This window comes from Notolabrus celidotus, chromosome 24 (assembly GCF_009762535.1).
Source record: "Notolabrus celidotus isolate fNotCel1 chromosome 24, fNotCel1.pri, whole genome shotgun sequence".
In the NCBI taxonomy this organism is placed as follows: domain Eukaryota; kingdom Metazoa; phylum Chordata; class Actinopteri; order Labriformes; family Labridae; genus Notolabrus; species Notolabrus celidotus.
Genome location: NC_048295.1, coordinates 630208 through 652568, shown reverse-complemented (window position 1 = coordinate 652568; position 22361 = coordinate 630208). Strand labels below are relative to the sequence as shown.

General features: G+C 46.9%; 2 protein-coding genes across 2 annotated transcripts in view; one reads left to right on the top strand and one right to left on the bottom strand.

Moving 5' to 3' along the window:
* LOC117808232 (zinc finger protein GLI2-like) overlaps nucleotides 1-9232 on the top strand; it is a 46760-nt gene extending 37528 nt beyond the window's left edge. Inside the window, exons 8-14 of the mRNA XM_034677845.1 lie at nucleotides 316-426; nucleotides 2327-2467; nucleotides 3480-3629; nucleotides 4152-4316; nucleotides 4882-5160; nucleotides 6176-6524; nucleotides 6630-9232. Of these exons, the coding sequence (XP_034533736.1) occupies nucleotides 316-426; nucleotides 2327-2467; nucleotides 3480-3629; nucleotides 4152-4316; nucleotides 4882-5160; nucleotides 6176-6524; nucleotides 6630-8590 (3156 nt within the window). The 3' untranslated portion in view covers nucleotides 8591-9232. The remainder of the gene's footprint in view (nucleotides 1-315; nucleotides 427-2326; nucleotides 2468-3479; nucleotides 3630-4151; nucleotides 4317-4881; nucleotides 5161-6175; nucleotides 6525-6629) is intronic.
* Nucleotides 1-22361, bottom strand: part of LOC117808222 (CLIP-associating protein 1-A-like) — a 148010-nt gene that overhangs the window by 94468 nt on the left and 31181 nt on the right. The window contains exons 44-45 of the mRNA XM_034677828.1: nucleotides 21092-21220; nucleotides 10991-11066 (exon numbers count right to left, since the gene is read on the bottom strand). Of these exons, the coding sequence (XP_034533719.1) occupies nucleotides 11004-11066; nucleotides 21092-21220 (192 nt within the window). The 3' untranslated portion in view covers nucleotides 10991-11003. The remainder of the gene's footprint in view (nucleotides 1-10990; nucleotides 11067-21091; nucleotides 21221-22361) is intronic.

The window sequence follows — 22361 nt, the reverse complement described above, 5'->3', positions numbered from 1 at the left end:
CCCGGAGTGGACTTTGTTTGCGTCTCTGTGTTTTGGTTTTGCGGTGTGGGATCAGCGTCTCCTCGGAGGTACACTCTCAGCGGGAGAGACGCTTCAGATGGGAAACACATCATTTCTCTCCTCCCACACCGTCCTAACGTGGTTTCTACTCTCTGCTTTTCTGTGACTCAGCCTGAAATTACAAATGTAGGTCAACAGGCAACGAGGGCGCGGGGAGGAAAGACGAGTGTTCCTATCTTACATGTTGACGTAATGAAATCACTGAAGACGTGTTCGAGCTCTCTGATAATCAGCCTCCTCTGTGCCCGTCCTCAGAACCACGGCGGGGACTCGGCAGTCAGCAGCACGGTCGACCCCATGATCACTAAGAGGTCAAAGGTCAAGACAGAAGCAGAGGGACTGAGGCCGCTGTCTCCCTGCTCACCGGTAAGAAAATATTAAATACTATAGATTGGATTTGAGTGGTTCTGTGTTTAATATTTATTTATAAGTAAATGTCTGTTTTAACATGTTTATTAATCAACATATAAAAATATAAACTATCAGCAGTGATTCAGATTTGATCTGACTGCACAAGAAGTCACTGAACCGCCATCTTTGAAAGTCTGAGGACTTTGTGGCATGAGAGGAAAGTAAAAACTGTATATAACGTATATTCTACAGACAGGATGCATTTAGAAACTATATGTTTCTGCAAACAGAGAAATAAAGAGAGTGTTTTTAAAAGGTTGAAGGTCAGAGAGCTCTTCAGGAAGGTCAGGATGTTTCCTAAAGTCATTCCTAAGAGATGATTTCAGACGTCAGGGCGATCTTTGGAAGTGAAGATGTTTCTAAAAGCAGTTTTTAAACTCTGCTCATTTTTAAAAAGTGACATTTTAAATAATGATTATTCCCCTCTGTGTGTCGTGACACTGACGGCTCCTCTCTCAGCCCCGGGGACCCTCAGTGACCCGTCTGTTCAAGACACCTCAGATAAAGAAAGAGTCCACATGATAAGAGCTTTGCATCCTCCCCTACACACACCTACACACCTACACACCTACACACTCCCCGGCCACTGTAAACTGTGCCAGAGCACTTCATTTTCATGAAATATTGGCCGGGCTTTATTGTCATCTGAGGAGCCTTTTTCTCTCTTTTGACAAATTTGCGGCTCCTCTCCGATAGCGAGGCAGGTTTGGGTTTGATGCATGGGGACGGCGGAGCGCGCAGTCGTCTTGGGGCCACCAGAATTGATGAAGATAGCGTGCTGCGTGGGGCAGAGACAAACATGCTGCAGTCAGCACGTTGTGACTGTGTGTGTGTGTGTGTGTGTGAGTGTGTGTGAGTGTGTTTGCGTTAGGGGAAGCACACAGGAGGCCGTACGGGACAAACTGTCAGTTTCTCTTCCAGGTGTCTTCCTGGAGACGATTTGAGATTAAGACCGAGAGTGTGAGGACGATTAGGATGTTTTATTAAAGCAGGACTTTTTAAAAGATTAGAATTAAATATGAAATGTAAGAGGAGGTGAAGCGGGCCGTGTTTCACTGTGAACATGTTTTTAATAATAAAGATATTTAAACATTTTTAACTCTGCAGAGAGACGGCTCTCTTTAAAGGTCAGGACATTTTAAAGTTCAGATTATTCCTGGGATTATTAGGATGGTTTTCTCTCTGCAATAATACAATTAAATTAAAGCAATCATTGTAAAGTCAGTGTCTTTACAGGGAGGACATTTTAGCACATTTCAGAAACATTTCAACCTGGTTTTAAATATTTTAGGAGATTATAAAATGTTTCTGAAACCTGGACGGTTTGAGTAAGTCTGTGTTTTAAAGTAGAACCATCAGGAGGACTTCCTTTAATTAAATCATTCAGCAGGGTGTGAATATGATCTGCCTTTTTCCAGCTGAGACTTGTTCTGTCTGCAGGATCCGGTTTATGATCAGAGCTGTGGAGTTTTGTGCTTCCAGAGGATAAAATCTGGACTCTAACCTTTTGAGAATCTGAGCAGGAACGTTTGATTGTGTTAAAAAGTTCCCTGACTCGGACCTGGTCTGATTAAAGGGGAGAGCCGTGAGCTGTAAACAGTCACGTGTGTGCGTTTGTGGTTGTAGGTTGTCAAAACAAATGTGATTCCAACCTCTTTAACTTCAGTGAAGCGTGCCGGACTTTAATCTGTAATTTACTGTCTCTGTGTTCACGTCAGGTCAAACAGCTGATTAGGACTCGTCACTAAACTCTTCCACATGTGTTTGGAGAAAGAGGAGAGTGTATGTGGGTCACAGTGGAATCAATAAGAAGCTGGTGAAACAGAAGATTGTAAATGTGTTTGTTTGTTTACAGAATCATCACGTCAGCCTGTTGGACCTGAAGGACGACGGGGACCGGGACGAGTGTAAGCAGGAGCCGGAGGCTGTGTACGAGACGAACTGTCACTGGGAGGGCTGCAGCAAGGAGTACGACACGCAAGAGCAGCTGGTCCATGTGAGTGTGTGTGTGTGTGTGTGAAGAGGAAGTGCACAGAAAGAAAGGCCTGTCCTGATACATCCTGTAATCTGGAGAGATTTTAGATATGCAAGAAACAAATTCAGGCGTGAGGTAAACAAAGGTAACGACCTGCACGCCGTAACGTACCGCTCAGGATCATAGAGGTCATTTATTAAAGGTAGAGAGAGGACACATGGATCCTGAATAAAGAGAGGAGCTGAAGTGAGAGAGGGATCTTAGGTAGAAGCTCCTCTAGCTGACGTTGATTCAGCAGCTCGTCTGTCATCAGGATTACTTCTTCAAACTAAAACACCAAACTCTGACACGGCCTCTCTCCTCTCAGACTCATGTTCTGATGTTCTGATGTTCTGAGTGCCTCCACACCATCATCAGATTGTGTTTTCACATCCCAACAAGCAGAGTCTTGGTAAAAGGGTCTTAAACATTCCTCCCGTCCAGTGAAGCACAGAGAGAACGGGGCGGGGGGGGAGCAGGCGGAGGGGATTAGTGAGGGACTTGGGGGCTCCACCTCTGTGTCTGTTTACAGGCTTTAAAGCTGCTATGTGTGGCGTTTAAGACTTCAGGGTTTCATCATCATCATCATCATCATCATCAGTCGGACGCTTTGATGTGATTCCTGTAAAACAATGAGTCATGACTGTTTTTGTTCTCCACAAATGAAGAGCACATTTCTATAAACTCATTCCTTTAGTGCCGCCAAGGATAAATATTTACAAAGCATCATCCACCTCTCTGATATCACCGTGAACACTTGATTTCACTCTCCACTTTCATTGGGGGTGTTATGAAGAATCCGGCGCGGCTAATTAGTGCAGCTGTAACACTTTCCTCTGCTGCGGACGTCCTCAGAGACTCGCACTGATAAGATGGATCTCTACTGAAACACCCTGCCGAGAACAACATGAGAGCCTCTTAGTGGACAACTCTCTCCAGAAACCCTCTCATTCCTCTGTTCCTCTGTGTGTGTGTGTGTGTGTGTGTCCCACAGCACATCAATAATGACCACATCCACGGAGAGAAGAAGGAGTTTGTGTGCCGCTGGGAGGAGTGTTCTCGGGAGCAGAAGCCCTTCAAAGCTCAGTACATGCTGGTGGTTCACATGCGCCGACACACGGGGGAGAAACCACACAAGTGCACGGTGGGTAACGGATGGCCCCGGCGCCCCCGCAGGCCCCCCGAGGGCGGCGAGCTCACACTCTCTAAACACAGACAACCGCACACGTTTCTGCACACACAAGATAGCGTCTGGGTAAAACACAACACACACACACACACACACACAGCAGAGACAGCAGCTGTTTTACTCGCTGCACACTAAAGAAGGAGGATAATCTCACTGCGTCCGTTTAATTTCTGTTGTTCATAACATTTAAACATCAGGTTGAGGTCCTGCAGAGTCTCTAACCCTTAAAGGACAAACATGATCAACAGATTAACAGCAGAGTCAGTTAATCCACACCTTTTACTTCTCTCAAGTATCAAGTAAGGATAGTACAGAAATACCAACAGATCCCTCTCTGTGGCGGATGTTTAAAGTTGGAAATGAAATAAAAACATCACATATTAAAGTCTGTGGAGGGCCTTCATGTCAGATCACTGAAACATGAACATGTTTAATGTTGTAAAGTTAACATGTGTCTCTGTGTCTCCCTCTCTGCAGTTTGAGGGCTGCTCCAAGGCGTACTCCCGTCTGGAGAATCTAAAGACACACCTGCGCTCACACACCGGGGAGAAACCGTACGTCTGCGAGCACGAGGGGTGCAACAAGGCCTTCTCAAACGCCTCAGACCGAGCCAAGCACCAGAACCGGACTCACTCCAATGAGGTACACACACACACACACACACACACACACACACTCTGCACAGAGGGAAAGTTCCCGTCCCGTCTCAGGTGGAAGTGACCGTCTGTTTGTGTTCAGTGCTCCAGACGTTTGTGAGTAAATAACAAGGTGTAGACATAATGAGCACGACGACCCACAATGCAGAAAGACTAACTACACACACACACACACACATGCATGCACACACACACACACACACACCTCCTCCCTTCCCACCCCGGCTGAGTGGGACCACCTGCAGACGATGAATAGAAAATGAAACCTGGCAGCGTTTCAGAAACTCACTGCTCATGCATCAGGGGGGAAAACACCGTCAATGAAACACACACACACACACACTCTCTCTCTCACACACACACACACACACAGTGACAGCCTGTAAGGTACACAAACTACAAACACACACGTACAGCTGCTAGAAAAACTAGGACTGTGTGTTTAAAGAGTTTCAGGAGGACGTAAATCCACATTTTGCTTCTTATCAAACTATGAATATAAGTATCTGATACAGTGATTCTGTGATCTGGATGTCTCTTGGTCTCCATAGAAACCTTACGTCTGTAAGATCCCCGGATGCACAAAGCGCTACACGGATCCCAGCTCTCTGAGGAAGCACGTGAAGACGGTCCACGGCCCGGAGGCCCACGTCACCAAGAAACAACGCAACGACGTGCTGCCGAGGCCGCCGGCGCCCAGGGAGAACGGAGAGAACGAGGTGGGGAACAGAGAGAAGATCCAGAGGGAGGACAAGATATCAGACAACAGCTCCCCCCGAGGCGTGGACGAATACCTGCACGTCAAATCCATCAAGACAGAAAACTCTGTGGTAAGATCAGGTTTCCTCTGAGACACAGCAAACATCTGCAAACTAACAACTCCTCTTTTCCTAACTTCTTCTCCTCGCTGTTTTTACTCTCTCCGCTTTCTGACTTTCCTTTTGGACAGACCTTACTAAGGTGAGCTCACCTGTAGATCTTTAATCCACCTTACATCATGTTACTCCATCCTTCACCATCTTCTTCAACTTCCTACAGAGCTTCAGTTTGAACTCCTGAAGAGATGAAGTGAAGTAGACTCACTGAGAATCAACTCCTGCATTCCAAACCGTCCGTTATCGCTCACTGAATGAACTCCTCATTTCATTGCCGCCTGCAGGAGGATTGTTTCACCGTAACACACTCATCATGTGTGCATGTTGAACCTACACACACACGTCAGAGAGGCTGAGCGTGATAAAAGCCACTCCAGGATTAATATTCAAACACTGGGAATTAGCTGGGGCGCTCTGTGCAAACACCACGCTGTGATGGAGACAGCTTTATGGTGGTGAATAAATTAGTGTCTGACAGGACGGATACATGGAACTGTTATTGTTGTATGAAGGGAGTAACAGGGGTTATACTGAACCCTATATCACATGTTGACTCTCAAGTTCTGCTCCCTGATAATGGATTCTGTCAAACGGCGTCTTGCTCACCTAAATGTTCAAACAGCCTCCGACATCAGAGCTCAGATTCTGGGAGAAAGAAACATCTTGGTATTATTGGCCTGGCTCGGTCTCAAGCTGCCTTTCATCCTGCACATTTCTAATTCACAGACAGACTAAGACAGTCTGTAATCTGCGGTGCACCCCCACCTCTTCACCCCATCCCCAAAAAAAACACTCATTATTTACAATTAAGCCGAGGGAGGATAAAAGAGTCAGTGATTCAGTGTTCTCTCATGTTAACCACTGTTCTACTTTTGTTCTGCAAAGAGAAACATCTCTTTAGGACAAAGCGTTCTCTCTGCTCCTCTCATGCTCTCTCTCTCTCCTCTCATCCGTCCATCCTTCCTTGTAGATGTATCAGTCCAGCCCTGGCGGTCAGTCATCATGTAGCAGCGAACCATCACCACTTGGCAGTGCCACCAACAATGACAGTGGAGTAGAAATGGCGGCACACAGCGGGGGGAGCCTGGGGGACCTCAGCAACTTGGACGACCTGCCTTTCATCGAGTCCTTGGGCTGCGACCATTCCAGCGGCGGGATGGAGGTGTTGGGTCTCCACTTTCGAAAGCAGTTTGGCACCAGCCAGCGCCTGGAGCACCTGAAGAAGGAGAAGCTGAAGACCGTGAGGGACTCGTGTCGATGGGCCAGTATCCCAACATCCCCGGCTGTCGGCACCAAGCTCCCACCCATACCAGCAAGCGGTGAGCGGGGAGGGGAGGGGAGGGGAGGTCTCTCTATGTAGTCTGGGTTCATCTCAAGTGTGCAAAGAGATGAAGTGTCTAATATTCCTGTGTCTTCATCCACAGGGTCCCTCCTGGAGAATCCAAGTAAGACCGGTTGTCCGGGGTTCTTCCCTGGTTCCAGTCTGGGTGATCTGAGCTCTACCAAAATGACCCTGTTGGAGAACCTTTCAGAGCGCAGAGACAGCACCTCGAGCACCCTGAGCTCCGTTTATACACTGAGCCGCCGCTCCTCAGGCATCTCCCCTTGCTACTCGAGTCGGCGCTCGAGCCAGGCCTCACAGTTCAGTACCAACCGCCCCAGCAACATAAGTTCTGCAGACTCCTACGACCCCATCTCTGCGGACATGTCCCGGCGCTCCAGTCAGGCCAGCCAGTGTGGAGGATCCAGTGGGGGAGCAGGAGGGTGCAGAGGAGGAGGCTTCCCCAGCCCCCTCAGCCTGACCCCGGCGCAGCACTATCGCCTCAAGGCCCAATATGCTGCCGCCACTGGAGGCGCCCCGCCTACACCTCTTCCATACATGGACCAAATGTGTCAAAAGACCCGCACATCCCTGTACGTGGACTCCCAGGAATCCTCCAATAAAGGTCTCACTTCCAGGCATTACAGCAACTACATCGCACAGAGCCTGATGCCCCACGAGGTCCCGACCAACATCCCCCGCCGAGCCAGTGACCCCGTGAGACGAGGAGCCACTGATTATCTCAGCCACGCACAAATGCAACGCTACAACAGTGTGGGCGCACTGAGTGGAGCGGCGAGCATGCAGCCGCGCCCACCTCCAGCTGCAGGTCTCCATTTAACCCAGCAACAACAACGCCTGCACTCAGATCTTAGTCCACATCGCCACGCCTACAGCCTGAGACCCCCCAGCATTTCAGAGAACTTCACGATGGAGATGATGACAGGTGACATCCCTGAGGAAGACCTGATGCTGCCTGAGCTCAGAGACACAGACAACACATGGTCAGCCAGTCAAAGGGAGGTCCAGGGAAGCTCTAATCTCCATCAGCATCCGTGCTATCAGAGGAGGACGGATCAAGCTGCGCCCGCCTCCGGCTTCAGTCCGGGACAGCACCGACAGATGTTCCCCTCTTCACCAAAAGACAGTAAGACCAAAGTTTATAGTCAGTCAGGGTCCATGGACGCTACCCGTCAGTGTTTCAGAGGAAACCTAGCTGTCCTCCAGCAAAACCAGAACTTTGGATCTTTCCACACCAGTCTCAGCTCCAACCAGAGCTGCCAGTACAGGTTCCACGCAGGTCCCTATGATAAGAACGGGAACAGGTCTTATCAAGGCTGTAACGACACCGCAGGGGTCACGTGCAAACAGGAGCCCGATGACATGGACACCGCTGACATGCACTTTCCTGAGTTTCAGCCTGTGCAGGTTAAAACGGAGGACTGTGGAGGATCCATCATGGTTTCAGATCAGCAGAACTGTATGTTAGCCTCCAATCAGAGCCACCTCCAGCCCAGACCACCATCAGAACCAAAACCGCTCATCAGGCCCCTTCCAGGACCGAAGGTGACGCAGCAAACAAGGAACTGTAGTAATGCAAACCTTGATGCTTCTCCTGAAGGACCCAGCAGGAGAGTTTTAGGACTTCAATGCAGCGGCGACCCTGATGACAACGCCGTGTACTACACAGGACAGATCCAAGTGTTTGAGTCCAACGGGAACTTGAACGTCCCTCCCTTTGAGAACAACAACGCCACGTCTTCCAGTTCAGGCGACGACCACGAGTCCAGGACTGTGGACTGTGATGGAGCAGCGCTGGAGCAGGCGCAGATAGACTTTGATAGCATACTGGATGATGGGGATCAGTCCAGCCTCATGTCTGGAACCCTGAGTCCAGGTCTGCTCCAGAGCGTGTCCCAGAGCTCCTCCCGTCTGACGACGCCCAGGAACTCGGTCACGTTGCCGTCTGTGCCGGCGGGGACGGGGAACATGGCGATCGGTGACATGAGCTCGCTGCTGACTGCTCTGTCAGAGGAGAGCAAGTTCCTCAACCTGATGTCTTAGCCAGGCGGCGTCCGGACGGACTTCTTCCTCTTCTCTCTTTACGCCCGACAAACATTCAAGCAGCTCCAGATGAATGTGACTGAACGCCGTTAAACCTCTGCAGCGTGTGTGTCTCTGATTTTAATGTACAGTCTGATTCCTGAATTATTATTTAACATGGCGACTTGTGACATCTTTGAAAAGCCATATTTGTGTTGTGTTGCCTTAGTAAGAGAACAACAGAATCCTGTCTGCAGTGAGAGAAGAGTTTACTAAGTGCCTAAAACACGCCTGGTGTCAGAGGTGAAAATCACCCAGGTGATGATCCTACACATGTTTGGAATGTATCATCAGCACCGACTTGTTCCACACTGTAAACCACTTTTTACTCTCCGCTCAGCTGCTCATTCCCTTTCACCTTCATCATCATCATCATCATCATCAGGGTTTCCTGTGACCTCTCTGTGGCATCACAAACATCAGCGTCTGGATCATGAACTTGTGCGTTGAGGAGATGCTCGTTGAGGAGATGCTCGTTGCTCCTGCATCAAGGACAGAATCAGACTCTTTCTTTTGTACATTGTTGCTCCAGTGTGTCCTGCTGGTGATGTGTAAATATCATTTGTACATTTTTATGAAATACAATATTGACATTGATTTTTATAACTAACACTGTTAGTGTGGTCCTTTCAGAGTCATGTTGTCATGTGTTTCTGGTTCATGCTCCTGTGGTGAAGGCTGACCCACTGAAGGTCTTTAGGAGAGAGGAAAGGAGAGATCACAGAGCCTTCATCATCCGGGTCAAAATAAAAACTATGTGCTAAAGTCTGGGGAATAATCCTCACCATCACAGAAGTTCAACAAAGACGACTGTAGATGAATAATTAATGATTCACCATGAAATCTCTTCTGTCTTCAGAAAATATGAAACGCCTTTTTCACAGTTTGATGTTTGTAGACCAAACGATTATTTTTAGGGATGCACTGATCCTTCTTTTTAGGTCCTGATATGGATACTAGCCGATCCGATCCTGGTCTTGATTTAACAATCTCTATTCCTTAATGTGAGGATAGAATCATGTTTTGGGAAGTAGCACTTGGAACCCAGGCACAGTAAGCCTGAAGCTGCCCAAACATGTTTCATCCTCACATTAAGGAATAGAGATTGTTAAATCAAGACCAGGATGGGATCGGTGCATCCCTAATCATTCTTTCATTCAGAATCATGAATACACTTCTTAACTGCAGCTTAACATCGACCACATCTCAGCCTCTCACAGAGGATGCAGTTTTCCTTGTGACAGGACAGCAAACAGAGATAAGTGGATCCTTCTCCAGCTGACAGTAAATAAACTCCTGCTCTGAATCACGCCGGCCCTCATCAGGTAAACCACGAGTCTGTTGAGTAAATCTCATCACTCGTCTCCACTTCCTTGTTTCCTGATTTCTTCAATAATTCAACAACAGAACTTTCCTCTTTGAAGCCACGTTCCTGCACCCTTTGCCGACAGCGCACTTTCCTCAATCCTTTCCTGTTGAAAGTCAGACCGAGGCTGAGACGTCGTACGACCTCTCTTTCAAGGCAGCTTTGAAATAACTTCCCCTGACCTCGTCTTACCTCCCCGGCAAGAGCGGGCTTGACATAATGTAAATTCCCACTCGCTCGGCTGATGAAAAAGGACGCTAACAGGAGGGGAAGAGGCGAGACGTGTGTAGAGCCGTTAGCCAGAGTGTACTTTAATATTAGCTCTGACAGAGCGGCCCCGAGGACGCAGCTGCTGAAACCACATAAAACAAAGCAGCCGAGAGGAGCGAGAGGTTCCGGGGACGCCGCGGCGCTCGGCGCTCAGCGAGAGGAACAAATGATTTTAGTCTGTCAGGGAATTCAGCCGAGGATACGTTTGATCTGGAGTTTGTGATTGCTTTTGCCACTGGAATTCCTTATTCTCTCAGAGATGTGAAGTGGGAGAGAAAACCGCCCCGGGCTGTGAAATCTAACCAGGCCCCGAAACAAGAGGTGGAGATTGAGCATTAACAGCTCCTTCAGTTATTGATGGAGATAACAGAGGGATGAAAGTATGAGCACTGATTAAAACACAGATTATGAATGTGTTTGTGTTTGTTTTAGAAGAACAGAATTAAGCACTGAAATGTGATGTAAGCAAACCTCAGAGAGGAGACTTAACGAGGGACAGACGAAGAGGAGGAGGCTTTTTAAAAACATCAAGTTAAAGACTTGTCTAAACTTAACGCTGTTTGGAACAAAGTCCCCCTCAGTCAGGGTCCAAATCATCAACACCAGATCATTAGTTGAAGGTCTAACTAGACTAAATGCTTTCCTGTCCAGCACGTACAGTCAGATTTCATGTCTCAGTATTTGTGCGCCCTCATAAACCCAAAGGACTGGAGATCTGCTGTTACCTGAGACATCCAGTCAACACGGCTCCTCCTGCAGGCGTCTGTGAAGTCCTCTCATCGTGCTGCAAACTCTGGTGACCTGTGCAGGGAGAAATCAGAGACAGAGATCCATCAGTGTGACAGCAGAGAGCAAGTGGACCATGCTTTGTATCTGTTGACTTCAGAGTCGCACCACAGACCTGGTATTTATATATTTCAGCATCTTATTAAGAGGAATAAACAACTCAAATACAACATTCACGGACGTGTGAGGCGGCTCAGCTGAGAGACACGCAGCAGTTTTGTGACCTAGCGTCCCTGCAGGGCGGTAAAGGTCCAGTCTGCTTTGTTTAGAGGAATGTGTGTAACAGAGAGTGGAGTGTTCTCCATCACCTCTCGGGGGGCTTCAAGTTCAAGAGGCTCTTTATGAGAGACGAGCTTTCCTAAAGGTCTGAACGCAGCCTCCTGCTGCAGAGAGGAAGCTCCTTCACATCTGACCTGATGGTGCAAAGAGGAGGAGGAGGACTGAAGCAGAGTCGACCTGTGAAGGTGGAGGACTCAAATTTAATCCTGCATGCTTGTGGTTGATTGGCTGAGCAGAGGCAGGGAAACAGGAAGTAGATAGTTGTAGTAACATGCTGGATAGTGTGAGGGTCAGAGTCAGGGTCAGGGTCAGGGTCAGGGTCAGGGTCTCCCCGAGCATCTGACTTCACGGTGGAGAACAAGTGAACAACTTTCTTATTAAGGTTTAAACCACAGGATGTTTTCAGCTCCACTTCCTTTTCTTTGCACACAATGAAACAGACTCTTCTTCTGTGGTTTCTCATTCAGTGGAGGCCATCAGTGGCACCACCTATCACTTCAGTAGTTGTTCTAAAGTGGACGCCTGCAGCTCAATAACATCTCTAACAATGGGATCAGGCGCACTGCGATGTGAAGGAGACTCTGATCCGACCCCCCCGCCTCCCGATGACACCGTCTCTGCATTACTGCGTGATTATCACACACGTGACAGTCCAACAACGCTGCATCCCCTCCTGCAGCTCCCCGGTGTCACAGCAGATGATGGATCGTCACTGATGTCTCATTCATTTCTATTAGACTAATATATAAAAGTCCCCTCCGGAGCTCAGCCTCCAACTCCTCGCGCCGCAAGACAGACACTAATTTATGAATCAATTTCAGAAGCTTCTGGTCCAACTGGCAGTTGACGAGTCTGTCTGTCTCTATTTGTGTCCGCCTGCTGATGATCCCACATCAGAAACACAGGCTGAATATGAGTCCGCTGAGAGCAAGCAGAGTTGCAGGCAGGACAACAGAGGAGGTACAGACAGGACAACAGAGGAGTTACAGATAGGACAGAGGAGTTACAGACAGGACAACAGAGGAGGTACAGACAGGACAACAGAGGAGTTACAGATAGGACAGAGGAGTTACAGACAGGACAACAGAGGAGGTACAGACAGGACAACAGAGGAGTTACAGACAGGACAACAGAGGAGTTACAGACAGGACAACAGAGGAGATACAGACAGGACAACAGAGGAGTTACAGACAGGACAACAGAGGAGTTACAGACAGGACAACAGAGGAGTTACAGACAGGACAACAGAGGAGATACAGACAGGACAACAGAGGAGTTACAGACAGGACAACAGAGGAGTTACAGACAGGACAACAGAGGAGTTACAGACAGGACAACAGAGGAGTTACAGACAGGACAACAGAGGAGTTACAGACAGGACAACAGAGGAGTTACAGACAGGACAACAGAGGAGTTACAGACAGGACAACAGAGGAGTTACAGACAGGACAACAGAGGAGTTACAGACAGGACAACAGAGGAGTTACAGACAGGACAACAGAGGAGTTACAGACAGGACAACAGAGGAGTTACAGACAGGACAACAGAGGAGTTACAGACAGGACAACAGAGGAGTTACAGAGAGGACAACAGAGGAGTTACAGACAGGACAACAGAGGAGTTACAGACAGGACAACAGAGGAGTTACAGACAGGACAACAGAGGAGTTACAGACAGGACAACAGAGGAGTTACAGACAGGACAACAGAGGAGTTACAGACAGGACAACAGAGGAGTTACAGACAGGACAACAGAGGAGTTACAGACAGGACAACAGAGGAGTTACAGACAGGACAACAGAGGAGTTACAGACAGGACAACAGAGGAGTTACAGACAGGACAACAGAGGAGTTACAGACAGGCCAACAGAGGAGTTACAGACAGGCCAACAGAGGAGTTACAGACAGGACGACAGAGGAGTTACAGACAGGACAACAGAGGAGTTACAGACAGGACAACAGCTGATAGATAACTTTGACACTCAGGCAGATTTGACTGTCGGTAAAATAAGACCCTCCATGAAACCGCAGTTTCAGAATAAAGTGAAAGTGTCCGTTAAACATTCTGATTTTCTTCTATTGAAATCACCTTGCAGGTCCAGAAGCAGACATGTCTTTGCCTGGGTGGCCCCTGAGGGACGAATGCATTATTAAGGTGTGTCTCCTCTCATTTCAATAGGGCCACCTCCCTGCCGACAGCGAGCGCCGGGGCCTCTGTGTCAGCGCCGCTGCTTAATATTAACTACCAACCCCTGAAATAATCCTCATCCCCAGAAACTGAGGTCAGCAGCGCCGAGAGGAAGAAGCCTTGAAGGACAAAAAACAGCAGTATGCTCCTTTAACAAGACATGCAGCACTCACAGTGGACTCTCTCCTCTCCCTGATGACTGTCTTCATGCATGAAGAGGACAGGTGATTATTTTCACCCTGAAGCTCTCAGAGGACGGGACGCGGTTCATTACTACCATGAGGACTGTGAAGAGACGTCCTGCAGCTGCAGTCCACTTGGTCTTCAATAACAGGGTTTATGCATGAAGGTGAGATCGTTCAGGGGCAGGGCCAGCATGCATCACTCACAGAATTACACATTCTTCAGCTCTTTCATATAAGAACATTAGCAGACACGACCCGGGACAGAGGAAGACCAACACTCCTGTGCACAAGATGCTCACAACAAAGAGTCAATGTGCTCCATGCTCCACCTTAAACTACATATCTACAGTCCACTGAAGGCTGGAACTCTGGACCCTCCGCTTCACCTTCTCTGAACAACACTGAAGACATCATCAAGATTATAAAGCCATCAAACGCTCGGCTCGGGGTCGCTGCGGAGGAGGAGAGAGGCGGCCAATCATCGGCGAGGCCTTCGGTGTCGTGAACTAATGCAGCATGCATATTCATCAAATGTTCCCGTGCAAAATAACATCTGCTTTCCAACAACATGCCATCTGTCTGAGGGACCGAGTGATATTAACGGCTCATCATGCTTCAAAACAACACAGAGAGCTTTAAAACACACACACACACACACACACACACACACCTGGAGGAGGAAGTATTTCTTAGTTTCATGTCCTGGAGCTCACAGGAAGAGGTCCTGTGAGCTCCAGGAGTTTAGGATGGAGGGCAGTTTCAGAGTGTTACTCTTTAAGGTAAAATAAAAAGTGGGTCCCTTCAGCTGCAGGGGATCAGGCTGTAACGGCTGCAGATCCTTTCTTTGAGTTTCTGTCTCCTAAGTTTCCATTAAAACATTTTCATATAACTCAACAGGAAGTTCAGCTCTATAGTCGATCAATGCATAAAGTTAAATGCTTAAATCTGGACCTGGAGGAGGAGGAGGAGGAGGAGGAGTGAGCTGGAGGGGTGTCAGGGTTTCAGGGAGTCATGGATCCCAGCAGCAGCTGAGGGAGGTCAGCTCCACCACCTCCCTGCTCCTGGGTCCTCCAGGTCTCCTCTCTCTGGAGGTTTTGAGGATGGAGGTCCTCATTAAAACCTCCCATCGCTCTGCCCTCTCCTCCTCCTCTTCACCCAGTCCTCCCTCTCTGAGGAATCGCAGCACTTAACGTATGCCGGGACGGTCCAGGTGTCATCCAGCAGGTGGCTGCTGCTGCTGCTGACGGACGGACGGACGGACGGGCGCCGTATTCTGATGAGAACCACCGAAAACACGCCGATGCATTCAGACACTTTGGAGTGAAGCCGTTCGATCTGTCATGACACTGAATGAAAGGTGTTTATCTCTGAGATATGGCAGCAGGTCTACGTTTAGATCCCTCACATGTGAACGCTCACCTCCAGCTTCATTTAGACCCTTAAGGAGGGGGTACAGGACTCAGGTTTAGACCTTACTACAAGCTGCAAACAGCCTGGACACTAACTGCAGCTTTAAAGCAGAACTTGTGTTTGTTGTTCACTCATCTGTGTTTTACATGATGACTGCAGATATTAATTGAACACAGCTCTGAGATTTGAAAATGTCCCTTAGCTGCCAAACCTGCAGTTTGAGGGGCAGTAAAGCTCCAGCAGGGGGGCTGTTAAACCTCCATGAGGAACACCTGAACCTGAGGGGCAGCCATCTTTGATCTGGCACACAACAAAAAGGTCAGCTGTGTGTTTTGAACATTTCTTTTGAAAACCTTGAGGAGAAACTTTTCTTATTTGTCTTTTCGGATGGTATCCCGTGGAGGTGGAGCAGAGAAAACACGTTCTCCTGGAGGGGAGTTCGTCTCTGCTCGCTGTTTCAAAGGCAGAAAGCAAAAAGGCAGAGAACAAAGCAGCTCTGTGTGGAAAGGCCGGCTGCTCGCTGTGTTTGTGTCTCAATTTTTAACCCCCACACCCTCCCCTCCTCCTCCTCCTCCTCCTCCCATCACTGGCACAGACGCAGCTTCAGCAGAGAGCGAACACTATTATTTCATAGCCCGTGAAAACAGAGATGTGATCTGAGCGTATATTTGAAGCAGGAGTCATAAATAGCTAAATGTTCTCCTCTAAGACTCGTAATCAGACTGAAGAAAGTTGATACACCTTGTTCACAAAGTCTTTTTTGGAGCTTGAGGGCTTTGCCAAAGAGTACACAAGGAGAACACAGACGGCATAAAACATTCACCTCCTGATGCAACCCTGATTTAAGTTTGTTAATGTTTTTCTCCCCATGGTGAGAATGAGCCTGCGTCGTGCCAGACAGCTCCACAGCCTGATTCTTCTCCTCGTGTTTAAGACTTCATAAATCAACCTTTTCTCTTCAGAGGAGGAGGAGGAGGAGGAGGAGGAGGAGGGGTGTTTTCTTAGCAAGCTGCTTCAACAGGCGGGAAATGCAGCATCATTTTTCCACTGCAGTTAATAGGGAGGCCCTGATGCTGAGGCGGCGCGCGGTGCCAGCTCTGTGGATGGTTCTGGCACCTTCAGCCTCTTTCTGGAAAGACTTAACAGGCCTTGGTTGCATGTCTTGGCTCAGAGTTCTGAGCTTGAGTCAGTCTCCCCTGACGTAATCCTTTAAGAAATGGCTCTCCTCGCTGGCTGTGACCCACGCCGCCTCTCTGCAACATAAAGGGAGTCTTGCTGTGATTATCAGCACGGTTAATAACCCCGACGTGGAGCCAAAGTTTGCAGCAAACGTTGGAGAAAAAAAAAAAGAGCAGGCCGCTCTCCTCTCCAGCTCGGCATTAAAGTCCATTTATGCAAAGCGTAGCTCGGCCTGTCAGCGGCTAATCATTACAAGGATGATCGATGGTGTTTATTTTCTGATGATGGAACGCAACCCCCTGCCTGATGATAATTGGAATAAAAAGGACAGATCAAGCCGGCACAGTTATTAAATTATCAGACCATAATTTGCATTAATGCCTGCGTTTGGGCTGCAGAGATGTGGGGGGGTGGAGGTCTGATGGAGGCCCAGCGTCTTGTTAGAGAGGGGGTCCACCTTGAACAGCTCCCTGTGCCCTTGGCCCCCCCACAGACACCCCGACACCATCATGACACACCGACACACCGACGAGCAGGCAGCTGATCCAGTGTCAGACTCAGAGAGTGGATAGAGACCGGATTACTGTAGTCTTTGCTGAAGTCGCCTCATGGCTGAAATCATCCGGCTCTCAGTAAAACCTGAGGTCTTTAAGTCCCTCTAACTAAAGCTCACATCAGTGAAGAATCATATTTAAAAAAAGACTTCATCTATGAATGAGTGAACACTGAGCTGATATTCACAGACCAGAGTCCACCTGGACCGGTTTCAGATCTTTGGAGTTGAGATAAAGTTGTTCATCCTGAGACTCAGATGAGCTGCAGGATGTTTTGGGGTTGAGCAAAGTGCTGACTTGTCTTTGATTCTCTGCGTTTCACACCAGAGGAAACCTGAATGAAGCTGATTATCATCACACACAGCAGCATCTGTCAGAAAACCCTTCTCAGACCTGAAGTCCAGGCGGACTCTGAACCATCAGAGCCGACCGCTGTTCATTAGGCGAGCTGAGGACTCGTGGCCCCCTTCACACCCTCCAAGTGTTTGAACGGGTCTCGCAGGAACGGGAGCTTCTGGTTTGGAGCCAACTGGACGGAAGAGATCCAGCAGAGGGGGGGAGAAAAGAAAGAGCAGAGAAAAAAGGAGGGCAGCAGCTAATGGGGCTCGGATGCTTTTAAGTGCAGCGCAGCAGAGGGATACACGAATTCCCCGCTAACCCTGATTCACAGCAGAGAGTCTCTGAGAGTCTCTGAGAGTCTCTGAGATCTTTAAAGTAGAAACACAGAGAGGCTTCAGACCGGCACATTCAGAGGAGAGATGTTACATCACGTGCTCGCATTGCAGACAATAATCCAATCAACATTAACAAAAGCTTCTTCTGAAGATAAATACATCTCAAGTTTGAGACTTCAATCATATGGATTTAAAGATGAAACAAGGAGATGCATTTTGTTTTTACATTTCAGGAGATGTGCTCTTCAGGCCGCTCATCCTCTCTGCTTTCATGAATTCATTTGACATGATTTTACAAAAGGAACTCCAGGGTCACCTTCCATCCATGAAGCTCAAACACTCGGTCCGGTCCGGGTCTGACAGGAACACGTCTGCAGCACCCTGATCTGAGATCTGTCCTGTATCTATAATTTACAGTTTCTGCTTCAACACACCAATCAGGCAGAAAACAAGCAGCGGTTTGAACCCAGCTCGTTCTGCTTCTTTCCCCCCTTTAACTAAAAACTGTTCCAGCTGTGAGTCACTTGGTGTTAACTGTAAACTCCTCACAGACTACAAAGACTGCAACACAACAAGGTCTGAACACAGACTACATCACACAGAGTCATTTAAAGCTTAAGGAGTTAAGGAGATGGAGGAATCTGTCTCTCCAAATGAAGGAGGTTTGATTTTCTCCTTAATAAAGAACCTGAGTTTAAGGCTTGTCACGTTTGCTCTGAGGAGTCTCAGGGTTCAGGTCCAAAGACCTCCTGAAAGAGGAAGTGATTCAGTCTCGAGGTCCAGACCCAGCAGGTGGACACGGTGTGGAGCGGTGTGGTTTCTCAGGTGATGCTTTCAGACTTAATACAAGAAGAAGAAGAAGAAGAAGAAGAAGCTGGGTGGTTTGACAGGAGGGCTTCTGGGAAATGTAGGATCTTTACTGAAAGAGTGTTGAGCAGGCCCGTTCCTCTTCTTCATTCTGACTAACTGCAGGACAATCTGACTCTGTGTTACTGTCACCAGCTCTGGAGCGCCCTCTACTGGTGCCAGGAGGAACATCTGTAGTGTGAACACTTTCCTGATTTAAGAGAACGTCTCTGAAAAACAGAGAATCTGGAGGGACGGACGAGGACAGTGTCTTACAGAGTAGTCTTTGTGTTTTTAGAATACTCTGATTATTTTAATTATTTAGTCAGGTTTAATGTTAAAGCAGTGGATACACTTCACTGAAGCTACATTAACTGCATTCTATATTTTATATTTAAAACAATTCAAAGGGTTAGTTGAACTCTGTTATTGTCCTCTGGTGGCTGCGTGTATCTGAGCTCTGTAGAGGAGGATTATTGACTTCTCACAGAGCGTGTTTGACAGCTGAGGACTGACTGTTTGGATGGCTGCTACACTGCTTCCATTGAAAACAGACTTGCTGTCTTCTGCCTCATTCAGTCTGAAGTATCTTAAGTTATTATCTGCTCCTTATCTCGTGTTTAAAGAGAGGTTCTGTGATCTTAAATGTGAGCTGGATGTTTGGAGACTCTGGTTCCCCCTCACCGTCAGAGAGGAGAGTTATTGTCACAGTGAGATTCAGTAACTTTAGGGATTTGAGTTTGTTTTCTTCCTCCAACAATCAAAGATGTTGATTTGTGAGACCTTCCTCCTCTCATTAAGAGATGTATAAACTTCCTCTCCAAGCAGGAGAAGGAAAGGTGGCGTTCAAACACAGAGATGGAGTCTGCAGTGCGGCTGAATCCTGCTCTGTTAAATAATCATGATGAATAATGAAGGCGTGAGCCGGCCGGGCACATCTCCCCTCCTGGGCGGACATTTAGTGTCAACCTGACAGGTCTCAGCGCAGCTCGGGGACGAGGGGGGGATGAAGTTGTCTCCATATTAAGCAGGCAGATTAGACCTGTTAAATGGAGGGCAGAGAGGAGAGGGGCGGCACGTGGACCTCCGGGGTCTGAATCTCATCAGGTGAGCCCGGGCTGAGCTGCAGGGACAGAGGGAGGGGGTGAATCAGCCAGGCCTCTGGCCCGCCTCCACCACACCTCACGTCTTCAACATCCACAAACTAGAACTGACCCTGAGCTTCTGCCAGCCTCCGCCGCAGCTAAGCCCGGCCCTTCCCATCATGCACAGGGGCCGCAACGAGCTCCCATGAGCCTCGGCTCGCTCCCTGCCATCTGCCGTGATTTATAGAAAACGGCCGATGATTTATGGGCCAGTCATCTCACAATGAAGTTGTTCTCTTTCATTTAGGCGACCTCCCGACCCAGCCGCCACTCCCAGCCAGGTTGGGGAAATGTGCGCTAATCATACACTATGAGGGCTTTTAAACAGGAGGAGCTGGGCGGCTGGAGGTGTTGGTGGAGGAGCTGGAGGGGGGGTACAAATAGAGGGTCTTTAATGAAATTAATTTTCAACAGCATGTGCATACTGATGAGAGAGAGGCAGTGCTCCGTAACAACACGCAGGCCACCACTGAGAGACACAAACCAAGCCGTTTCAAGGTCTGACGGCCGGGAGGCTCCGTCCCCACGCCCCGCTCTGATCTTCAAATGAAACACCCCATTAGGAGCTGCTGATCCGGGTGATGTGTTTAAACATTTATACAGTGTGGGAGCGGAGCGTGTAAAGCACACAGTGTGGCCCTGCAGTTTATTCATCACCAGAAATAAAATCAGATCCATGCCGCTGTGCAGGAACCACCTCAAACATCCAGACCTCCAGTTTCATCTGCTGCGGATCAACACCGCTCACTGTCCTCATGTGAGAGACCAGATCCGGACTACATCTCAGAAACTCTTCAGGGCAGGAAAACTAAAGAGACCGAAATCTGATTTAAAGACTTTCTGTTGAGTAACATTTTCTAAAAGAGAATAAATGAAGAGTAAATACAGAATTTAACATATTTAAGGTGCTTTTAGAAGATTCACTTTTTATTTACATTTCTATTTATAATAAGAAATAATAAATCAGAGGAACAAAAATCATCTTTTACTTATTCTTATTTTTATAAAGCTGATAAAACAGCTCATGTTTCATTTGATACTTAAATAGAATAAACTTCATGAAGAATTATAGCTGCAGTCATTTTACCTGCAGCAGATTATTATCCACACAGTGTTTTCTTCCTGTTCCCTACAGATCATTTATTTTATATAAGTTTTATTTGTTCATGTTAAATTCTCTTGTTTGTAATTTAATCTTGGTTCTCAGTTTATCTGGTTCTCCTTGCTCAAACATTAAAAGGTTAATTTAAAAAGTTCAGAACATTTAATTACAATAAAATCAACCTGTAACTGAGTGAATGATATTTGTCTTCCTTTTTATTCTTGTAAATTAAATTAAAGCAGAATTTACCATGAAGAAGCTGTGCTTTAAATCTTAAAATAATGTATACATGTGCTCCACTTAATAACATTAAATTAATATTTATACAGTCTGTGTTTAATAACACATTAATTAATATTATATTATACAGTCTGTGTTTAATAACAAGTTAAATTAATATTTATACAGTCTGTGTTTAATAACATTAAATCAATATTATATTATACAGTCTGTTTAATAACTCAGTGTTTTTAATGTACCTGCAGGCAGAGGTTCTGAGTCTGAGAGCTGAGCTGTCCCTCCCTGTCTCTGTGGGTCTCTGTGAGTCTCTGTGGGTCTCTGTGGGTCTCTGTGAGTCTCTGAGGGTCTGACTCCAGGAGGGTCTGGTCCTGTAATAAGAACATACGTCACAGGTTTGTTCTCCTTGGTGTTCTGCTCTAGAACCAGAACCAGAACTAAAAAGAGACTCTGAATAAAACTAAAGTATTCATTAGAGACTAAAATAAAACCTTTAAATGTTAAATATTAATATTAAATATTCCAAACACTCCGACAGAACTGATAAATTAAACCAGAATGCGAACATAGCAAAGGGTTCACAGCTGTGGACCGGGAGGGGACCAAGACCCGGACCCAGACCCGTATGTGGGGCAGGAGCGCCACCTGGTGGTTGTTTTTATAAATTTAAATTTGACGCAGGTTAAATTAAAAAGTTAGAATATATAAATTCATGAAGAATAAACATTTAAACTCATAGTTTACCTTTAAACTCAGAGGATGAAGGTTCCCTCAGTGTGAAGCTACAGAGAAGAGGCACGAGGACACAGACACACAGGGGCGCGTGGGTCATTAATTAACAACACCTGGGCGTTTGAGTCGAGCTCAGGGCTCATGGGAAATGTAGTTCTAACACTCAAAGACTACAAACAGGGAAATATAAAGTATAAAGATATGTTCAGGGGATTAAAGTGTTATTAAAGTCATGTTAAAAATAATTAAGTAAGTATTTAAATTTTAAAAATTAAAATACATGAGTTTTCAAAATTCAAAGAGTAAAATAAAAACTACAACTTGTTCAATAAATTGTTTTTGTACAAAAATATTATTTTCCTCTTTGAGACTTGCTTTTAAATTGTCATATTTTTGTATTGTATTGTTCTGTCACTAGGTTCCTCTGTTTGTCCTCTCTGTTTATTGTTTTGTCTTTTATTTATTGTCAAGCCGCCTGTGTTGCCTTCTCGCCCAGGTCGTTATTGCAAATGAGAAATGGTTCTCAATTAACTCACCTGGTTAAATAAAGGTTAAATAAAACAAATACAAATACAAAAACATTAAATGTTTGCAGTTCAGATGAACCTCATGAAATAAAACACTCCTTAAAACTGTAATAAATTAAATACTTCTAGTTAATGTTACTAAAACATGACTAAACCTTCAGACATCAGGATTAATCCACTTTTTAATGATTAATATTAAAGTCTGAATACAAACCAGCCTTATTCACCTCTCACCAAACCTGCAGACCCTCAG